A 20,185-nucleotide genomic window follows, 5' to 3' on the forward strand; every position below is an offset into this window, starting at 1 on the left:
TCTACGAATAAATATTTAATGCAAAATGTAAACCGCTTGAGAGAGCTAGGATAGCAGCTCTCTGCTGACGCCCAGCTATATTCTTGTCAGCTTGGCTCATCAACTCCAAACTGCTGGCTGGACCTGTGATCGTCAAGGCCAGAGACAAGCAATGAGAGGTGGCCACGGAACCGTGACCATAACTGATGAAACACATGTTTCTCAGCCAAGTCTCCAAGGTGAGGAGTACAAAATACGTTGGGCATAGAGAAATTATTAACGCTAAAAACATGAATTTTACTAAGAGATAATGTAGCATAGAACGTATATAATATAAAATTAATCTAAATTTTACATATAGCGTAATAGAACAATGTGTAAGGTATACTTCGCAGTAGAGTGTAATCAGTATGATCATGACTGGACTGTTGTGATATAGTTCTGCTGTTGGGACAGAGTTGACACAGATCAGAGGTCGAAGATTGAATGGGTGAGCTGTGGCTGTGAGCTTGGCCTTGCTGTTTAAACAACACCCTATACTATTATCTGGGCTGTCTACCGGGACCAACAACTTTAAAAGAAGCCGAAAGGCATGATAGGGTGGGTATGAACATCACAGTGTGCGTGAGCGGTCAGAAGACAACTTCACGGAGCCAGTTCTCTCCTTCCACCTTTATGTGGGACTGAACTCACGTCTGCAGCCTTCCACAGCAATTACCTTTACCGACTGAGCCATCTTGCTCACCCTGGTTTTCTAGTTCTAAATTGATTTTCTTTTCTTTTTTTTTTGTTTTTGTTTTTGTTTTTTGTTTTGTTTTGTTTTTTTGTTTCCAATATAGGGTTTCTCTGTAGCTTTGGAGCTTGTCCTGGAACTAGCTCTTGCAGACCAGGCTGGCCTCGAACTCAGAGAGATCTGCCTGCCTCTGCCTCCTGAGTGCTGGGATTCATGTGCACCACCACCACCTGGCTATAATGCTCTTTCTAAAATTGGTACACTAGGTTAGCTAGAACCATCCTACCAGAAGTTTTAAAAGGAGATAAGAAATGAAGGAAGAAGGGAGAAGGAAGATAGGAAGGGAGGGAGGGACAGAAGGAGGGAGGGGGGAAGGTTAAAAGAAAAGTGAAGGGAGAGAAAATGAGGGGGAGAGTGAGGTAGTTGGGGTCTCTGTTGCTGTGCAGAAACACCATGACCATAACGTGAGCTGGGGAGGAAAGGTTTATCCAGCTTGCCCTTCCACATTGCTCTTAAGCACTGAAGGAAGTCAGGACAGGAACTCAAACAGAGCAGGAACCTGGAGGCAGGAGCTGATGCAGAGGCCACGGAGGGGTGCTGTTTACTGGTTTGTTTTTCCTGGCTTGCACAGCCGGCTTTCTTTTAGAACCCAGGTTCACCAGCCCAGGGATGGCACCACCCACAAAGATCTGGGCCCGCCCCCTGTGATCATTAAGGGAGAAAATTTCCTACACCTGGATCTAATGGCGGTAGGTCCTCAACTGAGTCTCCTTCCTCTCTGATGACTCTAGATTGTGTCAAATTGACAGAAAGCCAAAAACCAGCCAGGACAGAAAAAGATATGACGAAAACAGTTCCTACTAAATGTCTATGCTGCTTGGAGGTAGATGGGGGAGGAACCGTAAAGATTGGAGGGTCTAACAGTAGGCAGCTCCCGGGGCCAATCTCACCATGTGTCTACAGCTGTTGCCAACTGCCACCCACACACTCTGGGACTCTCTCTCTCTCTCTCTCTCTCTCTCTCTCTCTCTCTCTCTCTGTGTGTGTGTGTGTGTGTGTGTGTGTGTGTGTGTGTGTGTGTGTGTGTGCGTGCGTGGTTTCCTGAGCGGAGACCAAGAAACCAGAGCTCAGACCAGATCCCACCCTGAGCCGGCAGCAGATTCTCCTCTCTTGCAGATATGTACCCCAAAGCCCTTCCCTCTCAGGAAGTAGGCTGAGAAAGAAAGCACTCCTAAGGCTACCCCAAAGACCAGACTGACTCCATATCCTATTTCCAGAGAAAGGGGAAATGAAAATGCAACCACATCCCTAGACACACTAGCCATAAACTAGAGCAGTGGGACTCAAACCTAGGTGACAGGCGTACTTCAGAGTGCTGGGTTGCTTGAGTCTGGGGGTTCTGAACTGGAGCTGCCCTCTGTGCCCTGAGATATGCAGCGGATGAGCCTCCAGGGACTTGGGACAATCTAACGTGTAACTTATAAGATATGACCAGTGCCTGAGTAAGCAGAACCAGACTAATGGCAATCGAGTAACAAAAGCTTAGAATGCAGCAGAAACCGAGCGTGCACCACTGCGTGCATTAGGACTGGAAACCTGAGAAAAGAGCCTTGCTGAGACTGGAAAGGTGGCTCGGTGGTTAACAGCACTGACTGCCCTTCCAGAGGGCCTGGGTTCGATTCCCAGCATCCATAGAGTGGCTAACGGCTATTTCTTCAGCATTAGGGGATCCAATGTCCTTCCCTAGCCTCTGCAGGTACCGCCCACATGGAGCACAGAGCAATATGCAGGTAAAACATCTATACACATAAAAATAAAGTTAAAAGAAAAAAAAGTAGACTTGAATACCATACAGCATGGGTAAAATATCTAGAAAATAAACTTTAATAAAAAACTACTTTTTAATAATGAGAAACCAGCTACTAAATGAGTCTCATTTCAAAAGATAAAGTTGGACAAGGTGGCTTATGTCTATGATCACAACACTCCACAAACTGAGACAAGAGGGTTTTATAGACTTCTAGGCCAACCTGAGCTACATAGTGAGTTCCAGGCCAGCCTGAGCTGCAATATGTTTGCTTTGAGCATGCTATCGGCAGCTCCTTAGCCTAACTGTGGGCTGGGTGCTTGGGACAGGATGTGGGGATGAGTAGGTTCCCTGAAGGTCACGTGATCAAGCTCCATCAGGTGAGACTTGGGAACACATCATTGTTAAGTAGGTGGGTGAGGGCTGCACCACATGGTACCCGTGATTTCAGACACAAAGTTCTGACCATCAGATGAAGGGTTCAGAGAGCAAGGAGAACCCCACCGTGGTCATAAGACACAGGTGTCAATAATATAGAGGCACTTGACTGGGACCTAGGCGGAGGGACCGAGTATTGTCTTCCCTGAGCCTGAGAACAGCGTCCTCATGAAGAGTTTTAGAGTCCCGAGAAGACAAAGTGAGCTCTTGAGGGTGTGCGAGTGACAACTTTAAAATCAACCACAGTCACTTTAGCCTAAAGGATGTGTGCTGACATTCCATGATACACAATTCATTGAATAAACGTGAAAAGGTGTGTACTAGATCCTTAGAACCCTGACATATGGAGAACCCTATACACGCATGCACTCAGGCACACACACACACACACACACACACACACACACACACACACGGAGATGGGGCAGGAAGGAGGAAGAAGGAGAGAGAGAGAGAGAGGAGAGAGAGAGAGAGAGAGAGAGAGAGAGAGAGACTGTGTAAGAAATTCTGAACCTAAGCGACAAGAGCTTGTTTTTGCATGAACCATAGCAAAGATACAGGGCAGTTGCAGTGAGTGTCTGGAGGGTCAGCGTCCACTAGAGACATTGCTGTGTCCTCTAGAGCTCACGCACTGGATGAGTGGGGAGATCACAATAAGTTGTGTCAGGAGTTATACTTGATGTATGTTCTGGGGCAGGGGAGTATGCAGTGTAGCCCAACAGCTTCAAGAGCATCCAGTAAAGTGTGCTCCTCACTAGCCACTCAGTGTTCAAGAAATAGTATGTAAAAGGAGCAGCGGGCCGCTTCCTGCCGCCCGCCCGGCTAGCTTTACCCCCGAAATAACAACACAGAAACTGTATTCTTTTAAACACTGCTTGGCCCATTATCTGTAGCCTCTTATTGGCTAACTCTTACATATTGATCTAACCCATTTCTAATAATCTGTGTAGCACCACGAGGTGGTGGCTTACCAGGAGGATTCTAACCTGCAGCTGTCTCAGAGAGGAGAGTCATGGCGACTGCCTGCCTCTGCTTTCTTTCTCCCACAATTCTGTTCTGTCTACTCCACCCACCTAAGGGCTAGCCTATCAAAAAGGCCAAGGCAGTCTCTTTATTAACCAATGAAAGTAACATGACCCTTCTTCATCAGTAGTAGGTGACATTACCACAACCCCAACATCCTTTAGTAAGAAGGCCCCGGAGCTGGGGAGACGGCATAGTTGGTAACATGCTTGCATTGTAGGCAGGAACTGAGTCTGATTTCCTAGAGTCAATCATGATGATGTATGCCGTACTCTTATTTCCAGGGAAGCAGAGACCAGAGGCATCCCCAAGACATAGTACACATGCATGTGCACACACACAAACACACTCTCACATACATGCTCACACACACTCACAGAATCACACATGCACACACACACACACTCACAGACACACATGCATACACAGACTCACTCACAGACTCACATGCACACACACACACACAAGCACACACTCACAGACTCACACAGGCACACACACACTCAGAAACCTCAGGCAAAGCCAGAAAAAGATAGCAATAGGGCTGGAGAGATGGCTCAGAGGTTAAGAGCACTGCCTGCTCTTCCAAAGGTCCTGAGTTCAATTCCCAGCAACCAACATGGTGTCTCACAACCATCTGTAATAGGGTCTGGTGCCCTCTTCTGGCCTGCAGGCATACACACAGACAGAATATTGTGTACAAAATAAATAAATAAATATAAAAAATATTTTTTAAAAAAAGATAGTAAAAGATAGCAAAAAGTTTTGAAGTACCAAGATAGCAAGAGGTAGCAGAGCATGCAAGTGAAACTTGTCAGGACTTACCTAAACTACTGTGTCTTTCCAGCCCTGTTCCTTAACCCACTAGGAGTCACGATGTTTCTAATACTGGGAAGGATTAGACATGTTTAACTCTCCTTAAAGCACCCTCCAGCCCCGGAGCCAATCTGAAAACCATAGGAAAGACTGAATGGGTGAGCACAGGTGGCAGAAACACAGATCAAAATCTCGGTTACATAATGAATGCTCAAGATGAATTTGACTTAGATTTTAAAACATCTAAATTTTGGAGAAAAGTAAATGGTATTTGGGTTCAAAAACTCTAGTATCTCAAAGGAAAAGTTTAAATGTGTGAGTTATTGAGACTTCCCTGAACATTCTATCCTGCTCCTCTCTTCTCAGTTTTAGTTTTGCCTGGCCGCCTAGTAGGAGAAGGTATTTATTGTAAAGGGGTACAGGCATCACTGTAGCAACGATAGAGGGGTTAAAGCAAAGAAAGCGACAGAAAAACTAAAAAGTAAAAGAAGAGCCGGCGATATGTCAGGATAAACCCATCCACTCGTTTGACAGACAGGTTCCCAGCACTCCCTGGCGGGGAGTACCAGCTGGGAGACGGGTGCCAGGGCCCTGAAAACTGCAGTCGGCATTTCATAAGCATGAACGAGGTCAGAAGGCTGGAGAAATGCCGCAGCTCTCGCCAGCGATGATAACAATCAGCAACAGGTTAATAAAAAAAAGGCAAAACCTCCCCGTGAGCGGAGGAAAGAACGGCTCTTACAGGGCTTGAGGCACGGGAATCTGTGCAGATGTAATGATGCCAGCCCATTAACTGCAGCAACCACACACTGATACGGCAAGAAACCAATCAGGACAATTACAGCACTTACACATTATCAGTTTAATTACACCAAAGGAAATGCATGATCCGCACTGTGTGTACACATGTGTGTATATCTCTGTGTGTGTGCACACATATGAATGCACACGTGGAAGCCCGAGGTTGATGTCAGGTGTCTCCCTCACTATGATGATGGAGACGAAAGCGCCTCTCACTGAAGCCGGACCTCACAGATTAGACTAGACTAGCTGGCCAGAGAATCCTACGATCCTGTGTCTGCCTCCCCAACCCTAGGATCATAGGCAGGAGCCACCACACCTGGCTTTTGGAGATTCTAAGGCCTGAGCTCAGGCCCTCGTGTTTATGTAGCAAGCCCCTTACTGACGGAGCCGTATTCCTAACCCCTGGATTTTTATAAGCTTTCTAAATAACACTGTCGAGGACCAAATTACAAAAGGTGGGGGTAAACACAGTATCCATCAGCGTTAAAATAAGATATGAAATAGAACAGAAACTTGGCCAGACAGTGGGTTGAGCAAATGCTTGAGGATGCAGTTGTAAGATGAAGCCTGAGGCTGGTCAGGTGGTGGGAAGAAAAGGGAAGCAGGCCACCACTGTGCTGCCTCGCTGGTTCGTTAGAAAGCCTACCCTGCTGTGAGTAACCGGGACCTTGTGATGGTTGGGCTGAGGGTTACCATATGACTAAGGGCAATTCTAGCTTTACTGAACCAAGTCCGTGGAAGCCTGATGTGTTGAAAAACTATCACCAATGATGCTTAGCTGTATCGAGGTCGTAACCCCAAATGTCATTGTGGGACTGAGACAAAGACTCTTGACCTTTGCTTCTGAAAATGCACACACCAGGTGCATGATGGCCGCCTGCTGGCAAAGATGGGACCAGTCCACGTTGCTAATGTTTTGAATTACTTGGGTGACCCTTACTCCACCTCACAAAAGTGACAGGATGAGTCTAATGACAGACCTACTTAGAAGTGGCCTGTTGTTATCTCTTCATGTTACTAACAAGGCAAGTTAGGCACCTGGAGCTCAAGACTGGCCGCAATACAAAAATCTTGGTTTTTTTTTTTACCGAGACCATTGTCTGTTTTTCCTTCTTGACACCCGAGTTAGCATTTCTTAAGGTCTAATGGCCTATACAATGACCAGGAATGAAGAACACAGGTTAAGGAAGGTCTGATAGGACTTCCTTGGAAAATGTATGACATCTTAGCCAAACACCTAAGGCATAAATTAAGGAGCCGTCTACGCTCTCATGTGATCAGAATAAGAAGAAAAGGAACCGCAGACCTCAGGATCTAGAGACAACCAGAGAGGGACCTCCAAGCATGTCTGTGAGGTGGGAAGACCCACCCTAAACGTGGGTGTCACTGTTCCCTGGGCTGAGGTCCCTGGCTGGAAACCACGAAGGAGATAGTGGCTGAGCGCCAACATTCATCTCTCTGCTTCCTGCCCATGGTGCACGTGACCATCGGCCTCTCAGTCCCTCGGCCTTGACTTCCCCGCCACTATGGACTGCCTGTCACCTACGTATGACTGTGAGCAGAAACAACCCCTCCTTTCCCAAAGCTGCTTTGGTTGGGCATTTTATCACCGTGAAGTGAACAACGTTCCCCGCATAATTCCTTCCCTTTTCTCTTGCTCCATCTAACTTCTCAGCGCAAATAGCCTGCAGATCCCCCAACACTTCGGGGGTTGGCGGCTAAGCAGAGTCCGACACAGCAAGATGCCCCCTTCCAGGCACAGCCCTTCTCCCCACTTCTGGAACATTTCATTTCTTTGACTTCCTTCCCACATCCTCCATCCCCCTCATCCTCCTTCACTGGCTTCTCTTCTGTTCTACCTTTAACGCCAGGACATGGTCCCGGGGCTCTTCTATTATATATTCCGTATTCTAGAGGAACTTGTCCAATCCTGTGCCTTCAAACACTGTGCACTGTGGGGCTTTCCACCCCTCTGCCCCCCCCCACACACACACTCTCGTTCCTTTACCCACTTCTTTCTGGAGCCTCCACCCATGTGTCCAGAAGAATTCCCAGACCTCTCCTCAACTGGCCTCCTCAGTGCAGCCACCTGTGACATCCATCCAGACACTTCTATATGGTAGCGCCGATTGGGTCCTAGCTCCTAGACATTTTGGCCCATTTGGCAAGAGAGATGAAGCAGGCATCAAGATTTCAGTGAGGTTCCCAGGCTATCCCACCGTGAAGCATCCACTCTTCTTAGGTCGAATCTGCCCTGTCTTCCCTCATTCCCAGCTCCTACTACAGCCGCTCCCTGAGCATCTTCTCTCTTTCTTGATCCCAGATGTGGCTTCCCAGTGCACCACATCACAGCTAGAGGGCAGTGCTTAAGATTGGCTCAATTACGTTTAAATTGATTTCAGCTCGTTTCCTAAATCTGGCATTTCCAGCTGAAATCACCTCTGGGACTTTCTGTTCCTCTCAGAATGAGCGCTCAGCCTCCTACCACTTCCGGGCATTGCTTACAAGACCACAGTTCACTTCTTCCCATGCTCACTCTGCTTTCTCTCTACGCCCCGTCCAGTTAGTCCTGGCTCTGGAACATTTCCCCCTACCTGGGGTCTGCACTTGGTGTTTCCCCAGCTCTTTGCATATCTGAATCCTTCCTGTCCTTGGAGTTTCTCAATTCAGAGATTATGATTTTACAGAGGCCTTTGGGGGTTTTCCTTGCAGGACTGCACACCGGACCTTGGACCTTAAACACAGCAAGCGAGGACTCAGCCACAGACTAGACTCCTTACCCCCTTTTACTTTTTACTTTGACTCCAAGTCTCACTAAGTTGTCCACACTAGACTTAAACTCACCATTACCCAAGCAGGTCTTGAACTAGAGATCCTCCTGCCTCAGCCTCCCAAACAGCTGGGTTTACAGTCAACTAGAGAGGCCCAGATACTCATGTCCACATTACTGCATGTCTCCCCTCTGTTCCTTATTGTAACCTTTACTTTCCTCCGATTCAATATCGCAACTCATTTTCCTTGTAAGAGTGTCCTTAAGCCCTGCTGCACTGTATCTGGAACACACAGCAGACTCCCTAACACAGTAGGTATTCAATGAATCAATGAATGAGGCCACGATTCTGGATACATAAGTTTTTCCTCAGTCAGTGTCCTTCAAAATCAAACCATAGCAACAGTAATAAAACTACGTTACAATAAAATATTGAAAATGTTTGACCATTGATTAATGACCAACTGAATGAAGTAATAAAGTCATACTTAGCCAGGATGACAAGAAGGTTCCAGATGGTCTAGGTGCCCAATTTGCTGATAGAATTGTGACTTTGTTTTAATCTTTTACTCGCTACTCCTGGTTTGTTTGGGGTTTATTTTGTTTTGCTTTTTATAGAATCAACTCAACAAGTTACTACCATGGTGTTCTGCTAATCTGCTCTTTGGGCCAAAGAATCCTTCCAGAAACAGAATACAAATAACAACAACAACCAGCAACAACAACAAAAAGAACGAATAAATGCTTGTATTAAAAAAAATAAAATCAGAGCCCCCAAGGTCCAAATGAGGAGCAGAAGGAGAGAGATCATGAAAAAGGAAATCAGAACCGCGTGGGATGCGTTCACCCTCGGATACGAGGGGACTGATCGAATGAGAGCTCACTAAGACCAGCTGGACTGGGACTGAACGAGCATGTGATCAAACCAGAGTCTCTAAATGTGACTGACATGGGGGCTGACTGAGAAGCCATTGTCAATGGCACTGGGTCTTGTTTTGTCTGCATGTACTAGCTTTCTGGGATCCTAGTCTGTTTGGATGCTCACCTTCCTAGACCTGGAGGGAGGGGGGAGGAACTTGAACTTCCCACAGGGCAGGAAACCCTGACTGCTCTTAGGACTGGAGAGGAAGGAGGGGAGGGAGTGGGGGGGAGGAGGAGAGGGAGTGGGGAGAATGGGAGGGTATGGGGAGGAGGGGAGGAAGTGGAAATTTTTATAAACAAATAAATTAATTAATTAAAATAAAGTAAAATAAAATCAGTGAATACATCAGATATAGAACATAGACAAATAATTTAATGTGTCTCTCTAAGTACAGCAAAGCTCAGAAGGCATGGAAGCCACTGTAGACAACATGGTCAGAAGTTTAACACTTCAGAGAGTCAAAAGACAGTGGGCTGGAGAGATGGCTCTGCAGAGAAAGTGCTCCCTGAGCAAGTGGGGGTTCAGTGTTCAGACCCCAGAAGCAGGCAAAAGCCAGGCAGGTGTGAGCACCCCCTGTAATCCCAGCGCACTGGAAGCAGAAGTGGGGACCCCTAGGCAAACCGGTTAACTAGATAAGCTGGCTCCAGCTTTAATGAGAGACTCTGCCTCCATAAACAAAAAGGATAGCGTGACTGAGGAAGACACTGATGTCAGCTGCAGGCCAACACACCCATGCGCATCCACATACATGCAAACATGCAGTCACACACACGAGCAGAGCCAAAAGGCAGACTCTGAGAAGGTCTGCATGATATTGAAGCATCCAAAAACTTACTGATGTTAGTAATTAATAGGAACAAGGTTACTAATAGCCCAAACCATTAATAAGAAAAAGACAGCCCAGGCAAAGGGTCTGGAGAGCAGCAACAGGTTGCTATAGAAATCAGGTTGACACAAATCCAGCTTAACGCTTATGCATCCAGGGGAAACTCTATTGGGAGAAATGGAAGCACTAACAGCCACTCTGTTCTTTATCTATGAGTGTTTGTATGATCAAGGAACCAATGCTTTATGTATTTTTCTGCAAATTTTGTAATATCTATTAAAATGACTATAAAATACTCATTGCATCTAGACTTGAGATTGTGAGCCGGGAAAATGCCTATGTTACATTGTTACATTATAAAATAAATACAGTATAATCTCATTATTTTTTAAAATGTTAGTGTGTGTGTGTCCAAAGTTGGCTCCCCACATTTCAACATTTTAAAACATCTAGAACTAGGAACAAAAATGAAAAGCATTGCCTACCCACAAGACCTCTGGGAAATGTTTCCCAGGGAATCTTAATTTTCCTCATGTTTTCTCTCTTTTCTTCAATGTTGGTAATTAACATGAGAATTATTTAGTTACTATCACAAGGTAAATGACCTAAGGTGTCTCATGTGTATCAGGGCGCCAGGTACTCCCTTACCCTTTTCTCACATGTGCTGAATGGGAGGAGCAAGAGGAAGAAGGTTAAGTCTGAAAGGGTAAATGTGGAGTCCCACAGTGGTGGCCCTGAGGGCCCCAGGGCAAGGGTCAGATGGCCAGTCCCCAGTCCCACAGATGGAAACTTTGGCCCGCTCCTGACAACTCAACCCGAATTTTTCACTCCATTTCCTATTATGAGCTAATTTCCTTGTGAATTCTTAGTCTTCTAAGAGAAGTTAACTGTTGCCCAAGTCAATGAGGTTATTAAAAATATCTCTGGAAAGATAAGCCACATGGTGGCTCGGATCCCAGGAAGAGCCCTGGAAGAAGATGGAAGGGACTTTCCGTTGCCCACGAGTGCTCTCAACAGGAGGCGGACACACAGAATTTTCAGGGTTTCCCTGCAGACAGCTGGGCGACTGAGTTCCTATGAAACCATCCCTGCCGTCCTCCTCAATGCCCCAGACTTCCAGGAATGCAGAAGCAGAGCCCCACGTGTTCAAAGCGCTTATCCTCAACAAACCACACTTTCTGCAAACATAATGAAGAATCCCTTCCTGGGGCCACAGGAGGGACTCAGTCCCCTCTTCTCAGGAGAATGGGCTCTGTCGGCTGAGGACAAAGGCAGCAAACAGCCAGCCCTTGCTAACCTTTCCTTTCCTAAAAGATACTTCTTTTCAACAAGTATCTGTTTCCAAGGTCCTGTTCACCCAGTCTGTCGGTCTCTGGGTGGGCCACACCTCTTGGAAATGTGCCATGGGTATAGGATTTTCTTTTTAAAACCCATCATTTAAACCATGCGTCTTCAAAAATTAGGACATTGAAGACAATGTTTCAGCATCACTGGCCTCAAGAGTTACTAATGACTACCGGCCAGAAATTTTTAACTGAAATCATGAAGACATATTTCAAAGAAAGAAAGAAAAAAAAGACAACTTTTGAAAGAGAAGAGATGAAATCAGCCATCGGAGAGGGAAAGAAGTTGGACACCTGTGCCGGCAAAGTAGTCTCCCCTCTTCAGGGAGAAAGAGTTCAGGACCAGGGAGCCGAGGACCAGGCTCAAAACAGAACAGGGGTTCTGCTGTAGACGGGTCAGATAAGACATCAGAGGGGAAGTCCAAGTGGCGGCAGAAGCAAGTGAACAGAGATGGGCATGCTCCACACTGAACAGAACACTGTATACTGCTTGTTTAAGTGTCTGGGGCTGGGGCAGTGGGGTCCAAGGTTAAAAGTGCTCATTGCCCCCATGGACACTTACATGCACAGCATACACACAGACACACCTGTACACACAAATGAAAATAAATGTTAAAAGTAGCTACTTCTGGGAATGAAGTTACTTTTCTCTGTGGCGGACACACGGGCCCTCTGAAGAGTCATTTCTCTCCTCAGAAGTGACATTTGGAACTTCAACTCTAAAGGCCCAGCTGACGAAGGCTCGCTTTAGTGCTTAGGGCCAAATTGGTTTTCTTTGGCGACTGTTTTTACTCACAAATGTTAGCCACAAAAAGACACCTGGTTGTTGGCTTTTCCCCCCCACTAAGTTTCAAAAACAGTCTCAATTTAGGTTTCATGTCACTGACAAGGGAGCCATGGAGCAGGGAGATTAGCTTCTAACTGTACATCCCTGACTCTCAGCTCCATTCAGAGTGTGTTCCAAGTCTTCCCCTTTGTTGGCAGACTTCGGTGTTTGGAGATATATATATAAAATCCTCCTTGACAGAGGAGAATGGGAAAGCCTCAATCCTGGAGGTTACACAAACGGTGCTTTTCTTTTTAAACAGATCCTGGCTGCAGGACCTGGGTTCAGGAAGGTTGGGTGGGAAAGGTGTGCCGGGCTAAAGTTCAGGTGGGCAGGTGTTTAACATCTCTTGAGATTGAAAGAGGAAGACAAGCGAAAATCTTAGCAGAATTCAGACTCTGCCAGGAAAGCCTATCAAACTGTTCTAGGTATGTGCTGTTGGCTTAGAATGTCATGGATGCTGTGAGCAGCACCTGACACGGCAGAGCTCCCAGCCCACTTCCAGAGGGAGCTGCATTCTTCGTCCCTTGTACACAAAATGCCAGAGTTTGCACCCTGACACCCACAGGTGATTTTTCCACCTCTTGCGCCACCTCCCTTTTATTCTCAGTTTACAGCAACCGTCTTGTCTCCCCACCCGTGCTGGACAGACAGACACCTGCCTATGGTATATTTCACATCTGCAAGCCTTCAAAAACGGTTTCCACAAACATTTAGTCTGTGTCCTTCAGCAATGTACACAGCTTCTGAGGACACAGAATATGTCAAAAACCATTTAAGCCCTGATCGAAATGTGCTGGGGAAAACAACGTCGAACAAAAATAAAACTGAAGGCTTTGCTTCACACCCAACATGAGCACAGACATTTTCCAGGCCAGTGAGCCCATAAATCCACAGGCATTTGGTCCTTAGTTTTAAGGACAGTGCATTTAGGGAGAAGACAGACAACTGGGTGCACTTCTACTCATGTGACATATTAAAAATAAACTCCTCACTGGGCAGTGGTGACGCACGCCTTTAATCCCAGCACAGGAGGCAGAGGCAGGCGGATCTCTGGGAGTTTGAGGCCAGCCTGGTCTACAAGAGCTAGTTCCGGGACAGGCACCAGAGCTACAGAGAAACCTTGTCTCAAATAAAATAAAATAAACTCCTCTACCTTCAGAGAGGATTTTGCAGATTGTATGACACTGGCCATTTTGATGTGACATTCACAACTTGTTATAGTTGTCAAAGCTGCGCCATTTTTTCAGGGATGCATATATATTTGTGTTCGTGCACATGTGTGCACACGTGTTGTGCATATGGGGACAACTTAGTGAGCCATCCTCAGGAACAATGCAGACCTCTTTTGAGACAGGGTCTCCCATTGGTCCAGAGCTCCGAAATTAGGGGAGGCCAGTGAACTTTGGGGGTCCTCCTGTCTCCTGCCCCTCCAGCGTTAGGATTACAGGCACCAAGTACTTTTTACCTGGGTGTTGAGGCTCCAACCCCGTCCTTAGATTGCAGGGAACCACCTCTCAGAACCCACCAATGTTGTTTTATAATTCAAAATTGGTCTTTGAAAGGTCTGGGAAATCTATGCCACCCTTGCAGAAAGTTATCCACTCAGGAGATCATCCCAGACTAAATAAACTCCCTTCTGATTCAGTTTTCCTTGCTGACCTGGAGAGCACCCTGCTGGGAAGGCAGGAGCCGCTCCTGGCTGCCATAGAAAACTTTAACATCCCACCACTATTTGTTTAAGAGAAGCAAGCAGGAGCCAAAGGCCACTTTGTCCTCAACTGAGCTGCTGTAGAAGTTTAAGCACATAGGAGGGGCCACTTGGCAGAGCCATCTGGCTTGACTGAACGCTTTTTCATAGAGCTGAGGAAACCAGGGTTGACCACACCATAACCCTCCCACCTAAGAAAAGGCCTGTTTGTTCCGGAATGTAAAATCCGGCCTTATTTAACTAACTGCAAGCAGTTAACGTGGGCCTGGCCAAGGTTGTAAGAACGCTCTGGTAGAGCCAATCAGGATCCTTAACCAACCAGGATCTTTCAGAAGACTGTCTCCAGAAAAAGCCTCACCAGGACTTTAACCTGAAAACATCTGATCTCTCTCCGGGTCCTTTACCTGGGGAAACGGTCAGGTTGCAGGGCCAGCCCTTTCCCCACCTTCGGAACTTTCCAGGGCTCCGGGGAACAAGAAGGAGTTGGAAAGCGGACCCACTGCGCACCCATCTCCCGACCATCGGGACAGCATCCCCCAATTGGAAGCCTGGGGGTATCCAAAGCCTCTTACCCTTCCAGCCAGCGTTCTCATTGCAGCCCGGGACCCCGCGGATGTGTGAGCCCTGGTCGCTACGCGTGGCCCTGTTCTCCCGCCACGCCCCCGCGTCCGTCCCCACCGGCTGCCGCAGCCTTCTTCCAGTGCTGGGCGACCCAGGGCGCTGCTCCGGCCGAGTCGCGAAGAGCTTTAACTAAGCAGCCGCGAGCCGGAGGCAGGAGGCGGAACCGGGGCCAGGTGTGGGCGCAGGGACACCGCAGCTGGGGCAGTCCCGGAAGGAGATGACGCTGGAACCCAGGAGGTCACAAGACGTGGCGCCCCGGGGGAGTACAGACCTGTGGTGGGGGTCCCAGACCGGGTCCAGGGCGCGGTTCCAAGTAGGCAGGTCCAGCGTCTCCTCGCCTCCGGGCATGGCGCGAGCGCCACCGAGGTGCAAGACTCCAGCGCTGCCTGGATCCCCTCGATCCCCCCACGGTTCCAACACCGGACTCCGCCTGCGGGTGTCTGCGGGAGGCAGGCGGAGCAGACACCCTTTATAAAGGGAAGTCGCCCAAGGAGCCTGCTGCGAGGCCTCCCGGAGTCCACCCCGCCCCCGGTCGCCCCGCCCGCCTTGCCCTCAGCCACCCCGCTGCCCTCATCCATTCCCTGACCTCTCCAAGATAGTGTCTGGCCCCTTTATACATTTGCTGCATTTCTTTTGAGCCCGCTATGTGGCCCGGACTCGCCTCGAACTCAGAGCCATCCTCCTGCCTCGGCCTCCTGAGTACTGGAATTACAAACACGTGCCACCCACCCCTGGCTTGTCTGTTTCTTTGGCCAGTTCTATTCTGCCGTGTTAAGTGCCCATACTGTTTTCTACGGGATGAATACATTGCAGTTCCTCCGCCTAGGAGTCAACAAGTTCTTGGGGACGGGTTTCTTCATTACAGAGTCTTTATTCTGATAATTCCCTGACAAGCCGTGGAATGACAGAGGTGTTGGACAAGCACGTGGACAAGCACGCGACCCCTGCAAAGTCCAGAGCAGCAGACCCCAGCGGTCCCCTGTCCTTCCCCCTTGCTGTCTGAAATCTGGATCTTAGAGACGATGGCTCACCTCCATTCATGAAGCAGACTACAGTGCTCCTCGACCTGAAGCTGGCAGGACAGAACAGGCCCAGAACTTCAACTGAAGCCAGGTGAGCAAAACGGCTCCCTGTCCAGGCTATGTGCATCAGTACGCGTTGCGTTCAGAAGGTCCCCAGGGTTAGCCAGGGCAAAGGGCAGTTTGCAGTGGATTATGTAGAAACAGTTGTACAGAAAGACGGGTGTCAAAGCGTTATTTATTGACCCTTCCTGCAGGGGTGGAGATTGTTTTGTTTTTTGTGTGTTTGTTTTTGTTTTTAATTTTGAGACGGTCTCGTGTAACTAACCCAGGCTAGCATCCAACTTGCTATGGAGCTAAAGATGACCTTGAACTTGATCCTCCTGCAGCTGCCTCACGGTTGCAGCTGGCGTTAAGGCTTATTCCAGCCTCATTCTGCCCAACCCCTGCCCCACCCCCACAGAATCTACCCTCTGTTAAAAGTCACTTCCCAACAACCATCAGGTAAAAGTACCACACACACCCCTTTTACTTCTTCCGGAATTCCTCTTAGCAGGAAAGCCCACTGGGTACAGCGAGCCTGGAGAGTCTGCCTGAGAAGTCACAGTGCCCACCATAGCCGTATGTTCAGGATTCTGTGTCCCACCTGCACTATAAATGACTAGATGGAGCCAGCAAGAGAGTCGAGGAAGTAAAGGTGCTTGTAGCCGTCCTGAGTCTGCCTCCAGGACCACGTGGTGGATGGACAGAGAAAGTCACCTGTCCTCCCGTCTCCTCAGTCTTGATGCCAGTGCGGTGTCTATCTTCCCACCACAAAATAAATGAAGATCTTCTTAAAGGGCGGTAGGGGGAGGGGAAAGATCAGAGAAGTTTGTTACTTCTCCAGAGTCACCCACAGAGCAACCAGCAGGTCCAATCTTTCTATTTAAGTTTTTGATTCCCCAAAACCTTTGCTCTTGCTCCATCCAACCACTGGCAGGCACATCATTAAGACAGTTGCTGGTGATCGAGTTTCTCCAAACAATCTAGAAACTGTTTCGCAGGTGGAGAAAAGATGCATTTTCCTAAATCGTTATAAAAGATACATTTATCTACACATGTCTTCCCTGTCATCTCTAGGAGACAGGACCTCACAGCTGACTTCCTGGCATCTGGTTCTTTCTGACCCCTTTTCCAAGATCTTCCCTGAGCAGTCGGTTCAGGAGTATCCAATGGAAAACGGACAGCCCTGAAATCATATGTGCAAAAGCCATGCTTATATCAACCAGACACAGGGAGAGATACGATAATCAAAATGAGGCCATCCATTTCAGAAGGAGTGAGGTGTGACATGGGAGGGGTCAGAGGAGAAACAAAAAAGACAGAAGTGATGCTATTAGGTGATCTGATCTGTTGAACCATCTCTCCTGTCCTGCAAACTCCCACAGAGCACTGCAAAGGAGGAGCTTCCCAGAGGAGGGTGCTGGGTCTCAGTCCTCACTGGAGCCTGACTCCAGGCTGCTTCACTGGGATCAAGCAGTGCTCTGCACCCTCAACAGGAAGACACTACCTGTGCAGTCAGCAAACCTGCTGCCCTTAAAGTAGCAAGGGCCCTAAAGCTACTTAACCTAGACGTAGGAAGGAGCAGTAGGTGGAGAAGAGGGGAAGAGGAGAAAGCCGGGAAACAGAATCAGATGATTGGAGAGTTTGGCCACCAGGTACACTGAGAGACATGAATTACTATTTCCAGGCAGCCAGGGGAGCCACTCTCAAGGTCTTTTATTTACAGTGAAGAACCTAACTTGTCTCTCACTAGATAGCCACGGGCATTGCTTTGCGCTGTGTGTCAGTCTTCCAATCTCAGGTTTCTGCTCTGCATACCATACTTCCAAGTTTGTATCATAACTCAGTTTTGTCGTGACCAGATATCTTTTGTTCAACCCTGCACTGCATGTTGGAAGACATTTCAGGTTTCCCAATCACAATCATGGGTTTCCCCAGTGGGTTTCCTTCTTAGAACAGTTTTATAAACTCACAGTTAGAAGGAAGTCTTTTAAAGTCCTCTAGGAAATGTCAGCCAGGGTAATGGTAGACCTAAAACAATTTTGTAAAACAGTAATCCAAAGCAATATCTACTGGAAAGTCAATATGCGGACGGAGCACAATAAAATAATAGGGAAATTGCCTTCTGTTTATGTGGTTTCATATCCTTCTGATTTTCGTTGATGGGCAAATAAGTAGGCTTCGAACTTTCTAGACATTAGTCTTTTGCTGGTTTTAAACATTGTAAATACATTCCTCTATCTTCAATTTCTGAACTAGGTCCTCCTTGGCGTAGGTCTCTCCGTTTGACATTGGAAAATCAACAAGATATCTATCTTTATGACCCGAGGGTTTCTGATGTCAGCATCTATCCTTATGATCTGAGCATTTCTGATGTTGGGAAGGAAGTCTGCTTGAGGGCCGCAGGTCTTCTGCTTTCTCGGTAGGAGCTCGATTTTATCTGCCATATCAAATTCTCTGTGCTTACTTCACCTGTGGTGGGAGGTAAGGACAGCTCAGCTATTCTGCAAGAAGCAACCAGCTCCGCAAAACAGCCTGTGCCCTGGGTTTGGTGATGTTTCTGGCAGGGGACAGGCACTGCTCTGAGCTCTGTGGATGGTGCTCCCTCTGAGGCAATTGATGTGTGATATAGATGCTGGTACAGACAAGAGAGAGGGAGACAAACAAGAGATGGGTTTGTTTCTCCAGGCATGGGAATAGTAAGCTTTTACACATAGATTTTGTTTATTAGAGCAGATATAGGTTGAAAGTGAGATTGAGCAGAAAGCACAGAGGATTCCCATAGGCCCTCTGCCTCCCCCACAACCCACATCCCACCTTGGGAGTACCAACAGTCTGGAGATCAGATCAGAAAACATGCTCTCACCGGGCAGCAGATCTGCTGGCGCCCTGACATTCCAGCTCCCCAAACTGTGGAAAACAACTGCTTGTTGTTTGGTTTAACCTACCGGAGCTACACTCCTGTGTCACAGCAGCTGGAACTGCCTGATAACCCTTTGTGTACCATCTACTAATCCCCCATCTCCTGTAACCCCTAGGCATGATGGATCTTTCTACTATCTCTGTTTTCCCTTTTCTAAAACGCCATATGGTTGGAATTCAACAGTGTGTAGCATTTTCAGGCTGACTTCATTCACTTCATGATATGGGCTTAAACTTCTTCCATGTCTTCCCGTTGCCTGCTAACTCACTGCTTCTTGGGACTGAATAACATTCTACTGAATGGATATACCACAGGGTATTGATCCATTCTACTGAATGGGTATACCTCAGGGTATTGATCCGTTCTACTGGACGGATATACCACAGGGTATTGATCCATTCTACTGAATGGGTATACCTCAGGGTATTGATCCATTCTACTGGACGGATATACCACAGGGTATTGATCCATTCTACTGGATAGATATACCACAGGGTATTGATCCGTTCTACTGGACAGATATACCACAGGGTACTGATCCGTTCTACTGGACAGATATACAACAGGGTATTGATCCATTCATCTCTTCAAAATGTCTAGGTTGCTTGCACGTGTTGTAAATTTTGAAGAGAGCTGCTATAACCATCTGTGTGAACACTGTTTTCCATTGTTGCTTAAAGCGAACATGCTTCCAAATCCTTTAGCTAAACACCAAGAAGCACTAGTATTAGCTGCTAGATTGCATGCCATGAAAATACAGTTTTGTAAGAAACTGCCCACATTCCAAATGGACTTTAACATTTTGAATTCTCCTCAATAACAAACAAGATTGTCACTTCCCACCATCCTCACCAATGTTTGGGATGTGACATGTTTTGAATTTTGGCGTATTGTAAAGGCGAGCAGTAGATGATTTCATCTGCAGTTCCCTGGTGGCACGTGACGGTGACTTTCTGTGTGGCAATTGTTTGCCACCTGTATGTCGTCTTTAGTAAGGCTTTGTTCAAGTTATTATATCCACTTTAAATGGGGAGACTGCTTTCTTATTGTTGAATTCTGAGGTCTTTGTGTGTTATATTGGTGTATATCATTAGCTCTGGCTCTTTGCAAACATTTTCTCCTACTCATCTCTTTCCCCTATTGGTACCTTTTACAGAGCATATACTCTGTGAGTTTGAGGCCAGGCTGGTTACATATCAAGTTTCAGGTGGGTAGGACTACCTACGCAGTTAGAGTTTGTCTCAAAAATAAAGTAAAATAAAAAAGAAGGAACAAAGAAATAAAATGCCAAGCTAACTGTTCTCCCTTGTGTGAAATCGAGTCATTGCCTGAGTTCATCTTCTGTTACTAGAATAGGAATGCCTGACACTAGGGTGATTTATAGAGTTTCATGTGGTTCAAGGTACAAAGTCCAGATGCATGCTATCGGCACCTGTTTGGTTCCTAGTGAGTACTTTGTGCTGCTTCAGCCTGTGAGAAAGTAGAAGGGACAGGAGGGACATGCACTAAGGAAAAGGAACAGGGCGCAAACGTTCAGGATGACTGCCTATTCCATGAGAAACGCATATATCCATCATAAAAC

The 20,185-nt window shown here is 47.2% G+C and overlaps 1 protein-coding gene and 1 long non-coding RNA gene across 5 annotated transcripts in view; one reads left to right on the top strand and one right to left on the bottom strand.

Annotated features, from left to right (window-relative positions):
* The window catches only part of Mcoln2 (mucolipin TRP cation channel 2), a 52,047-nt gene extending 37,024 nt beyond the window's left edge, over positions 1–15,023 (bottom strand). For both annotated transcript variants that reach the window (XM_085677599.2, XM_048453652.3), the window contains exon 1: positions 14,891–15,023. In XM_085677599.2, the coding sequence (XP_085533725.2) occupies positions 14,891–14,967 (77 nt within the window). In that variant the 5' untranslated portion in view covers positions 14,968–15,023. The remainder of the gene's footprint in view (positions 1–14,890) is intronic.
* LOC146891162 (uncharacterized) lies at positions 14,991–19,905 on the top strand. 3 transcript variants are annotated; one of them, XR_014997517.2, is made up of 2 exons: positions 14,991–15,732; positions 16,192–19,905. It is a non-coding gene; the product is annotated as an uncharacterized LOC146891162 (long non-coding RNA). The 3 variants fall into 3 exon arrangements; XR_014997516.2 differs by having other exon boundaries at positions 16,195–19,905; XR_014997518.2 differs by having other exon boundaries at positions 16,758–19,905.
* Positions 19,906–20,185: the final 280 nt, after the last annotated feature.

The sequence above is a fragment of the Myodes glareolus genome, chromosome 17 (genome assembly GCF_982192425.1).
Source record: "Myodes glareolus chromosome 17, mMyoGla1.1, whole genome shotgun sequence".
NCBI classification, from domain to species: Eukaryota; Metazoa; Chordata; class Mammalia; order Rodentia; family Cricetidae; genus Myodes; species Myodes glareolus.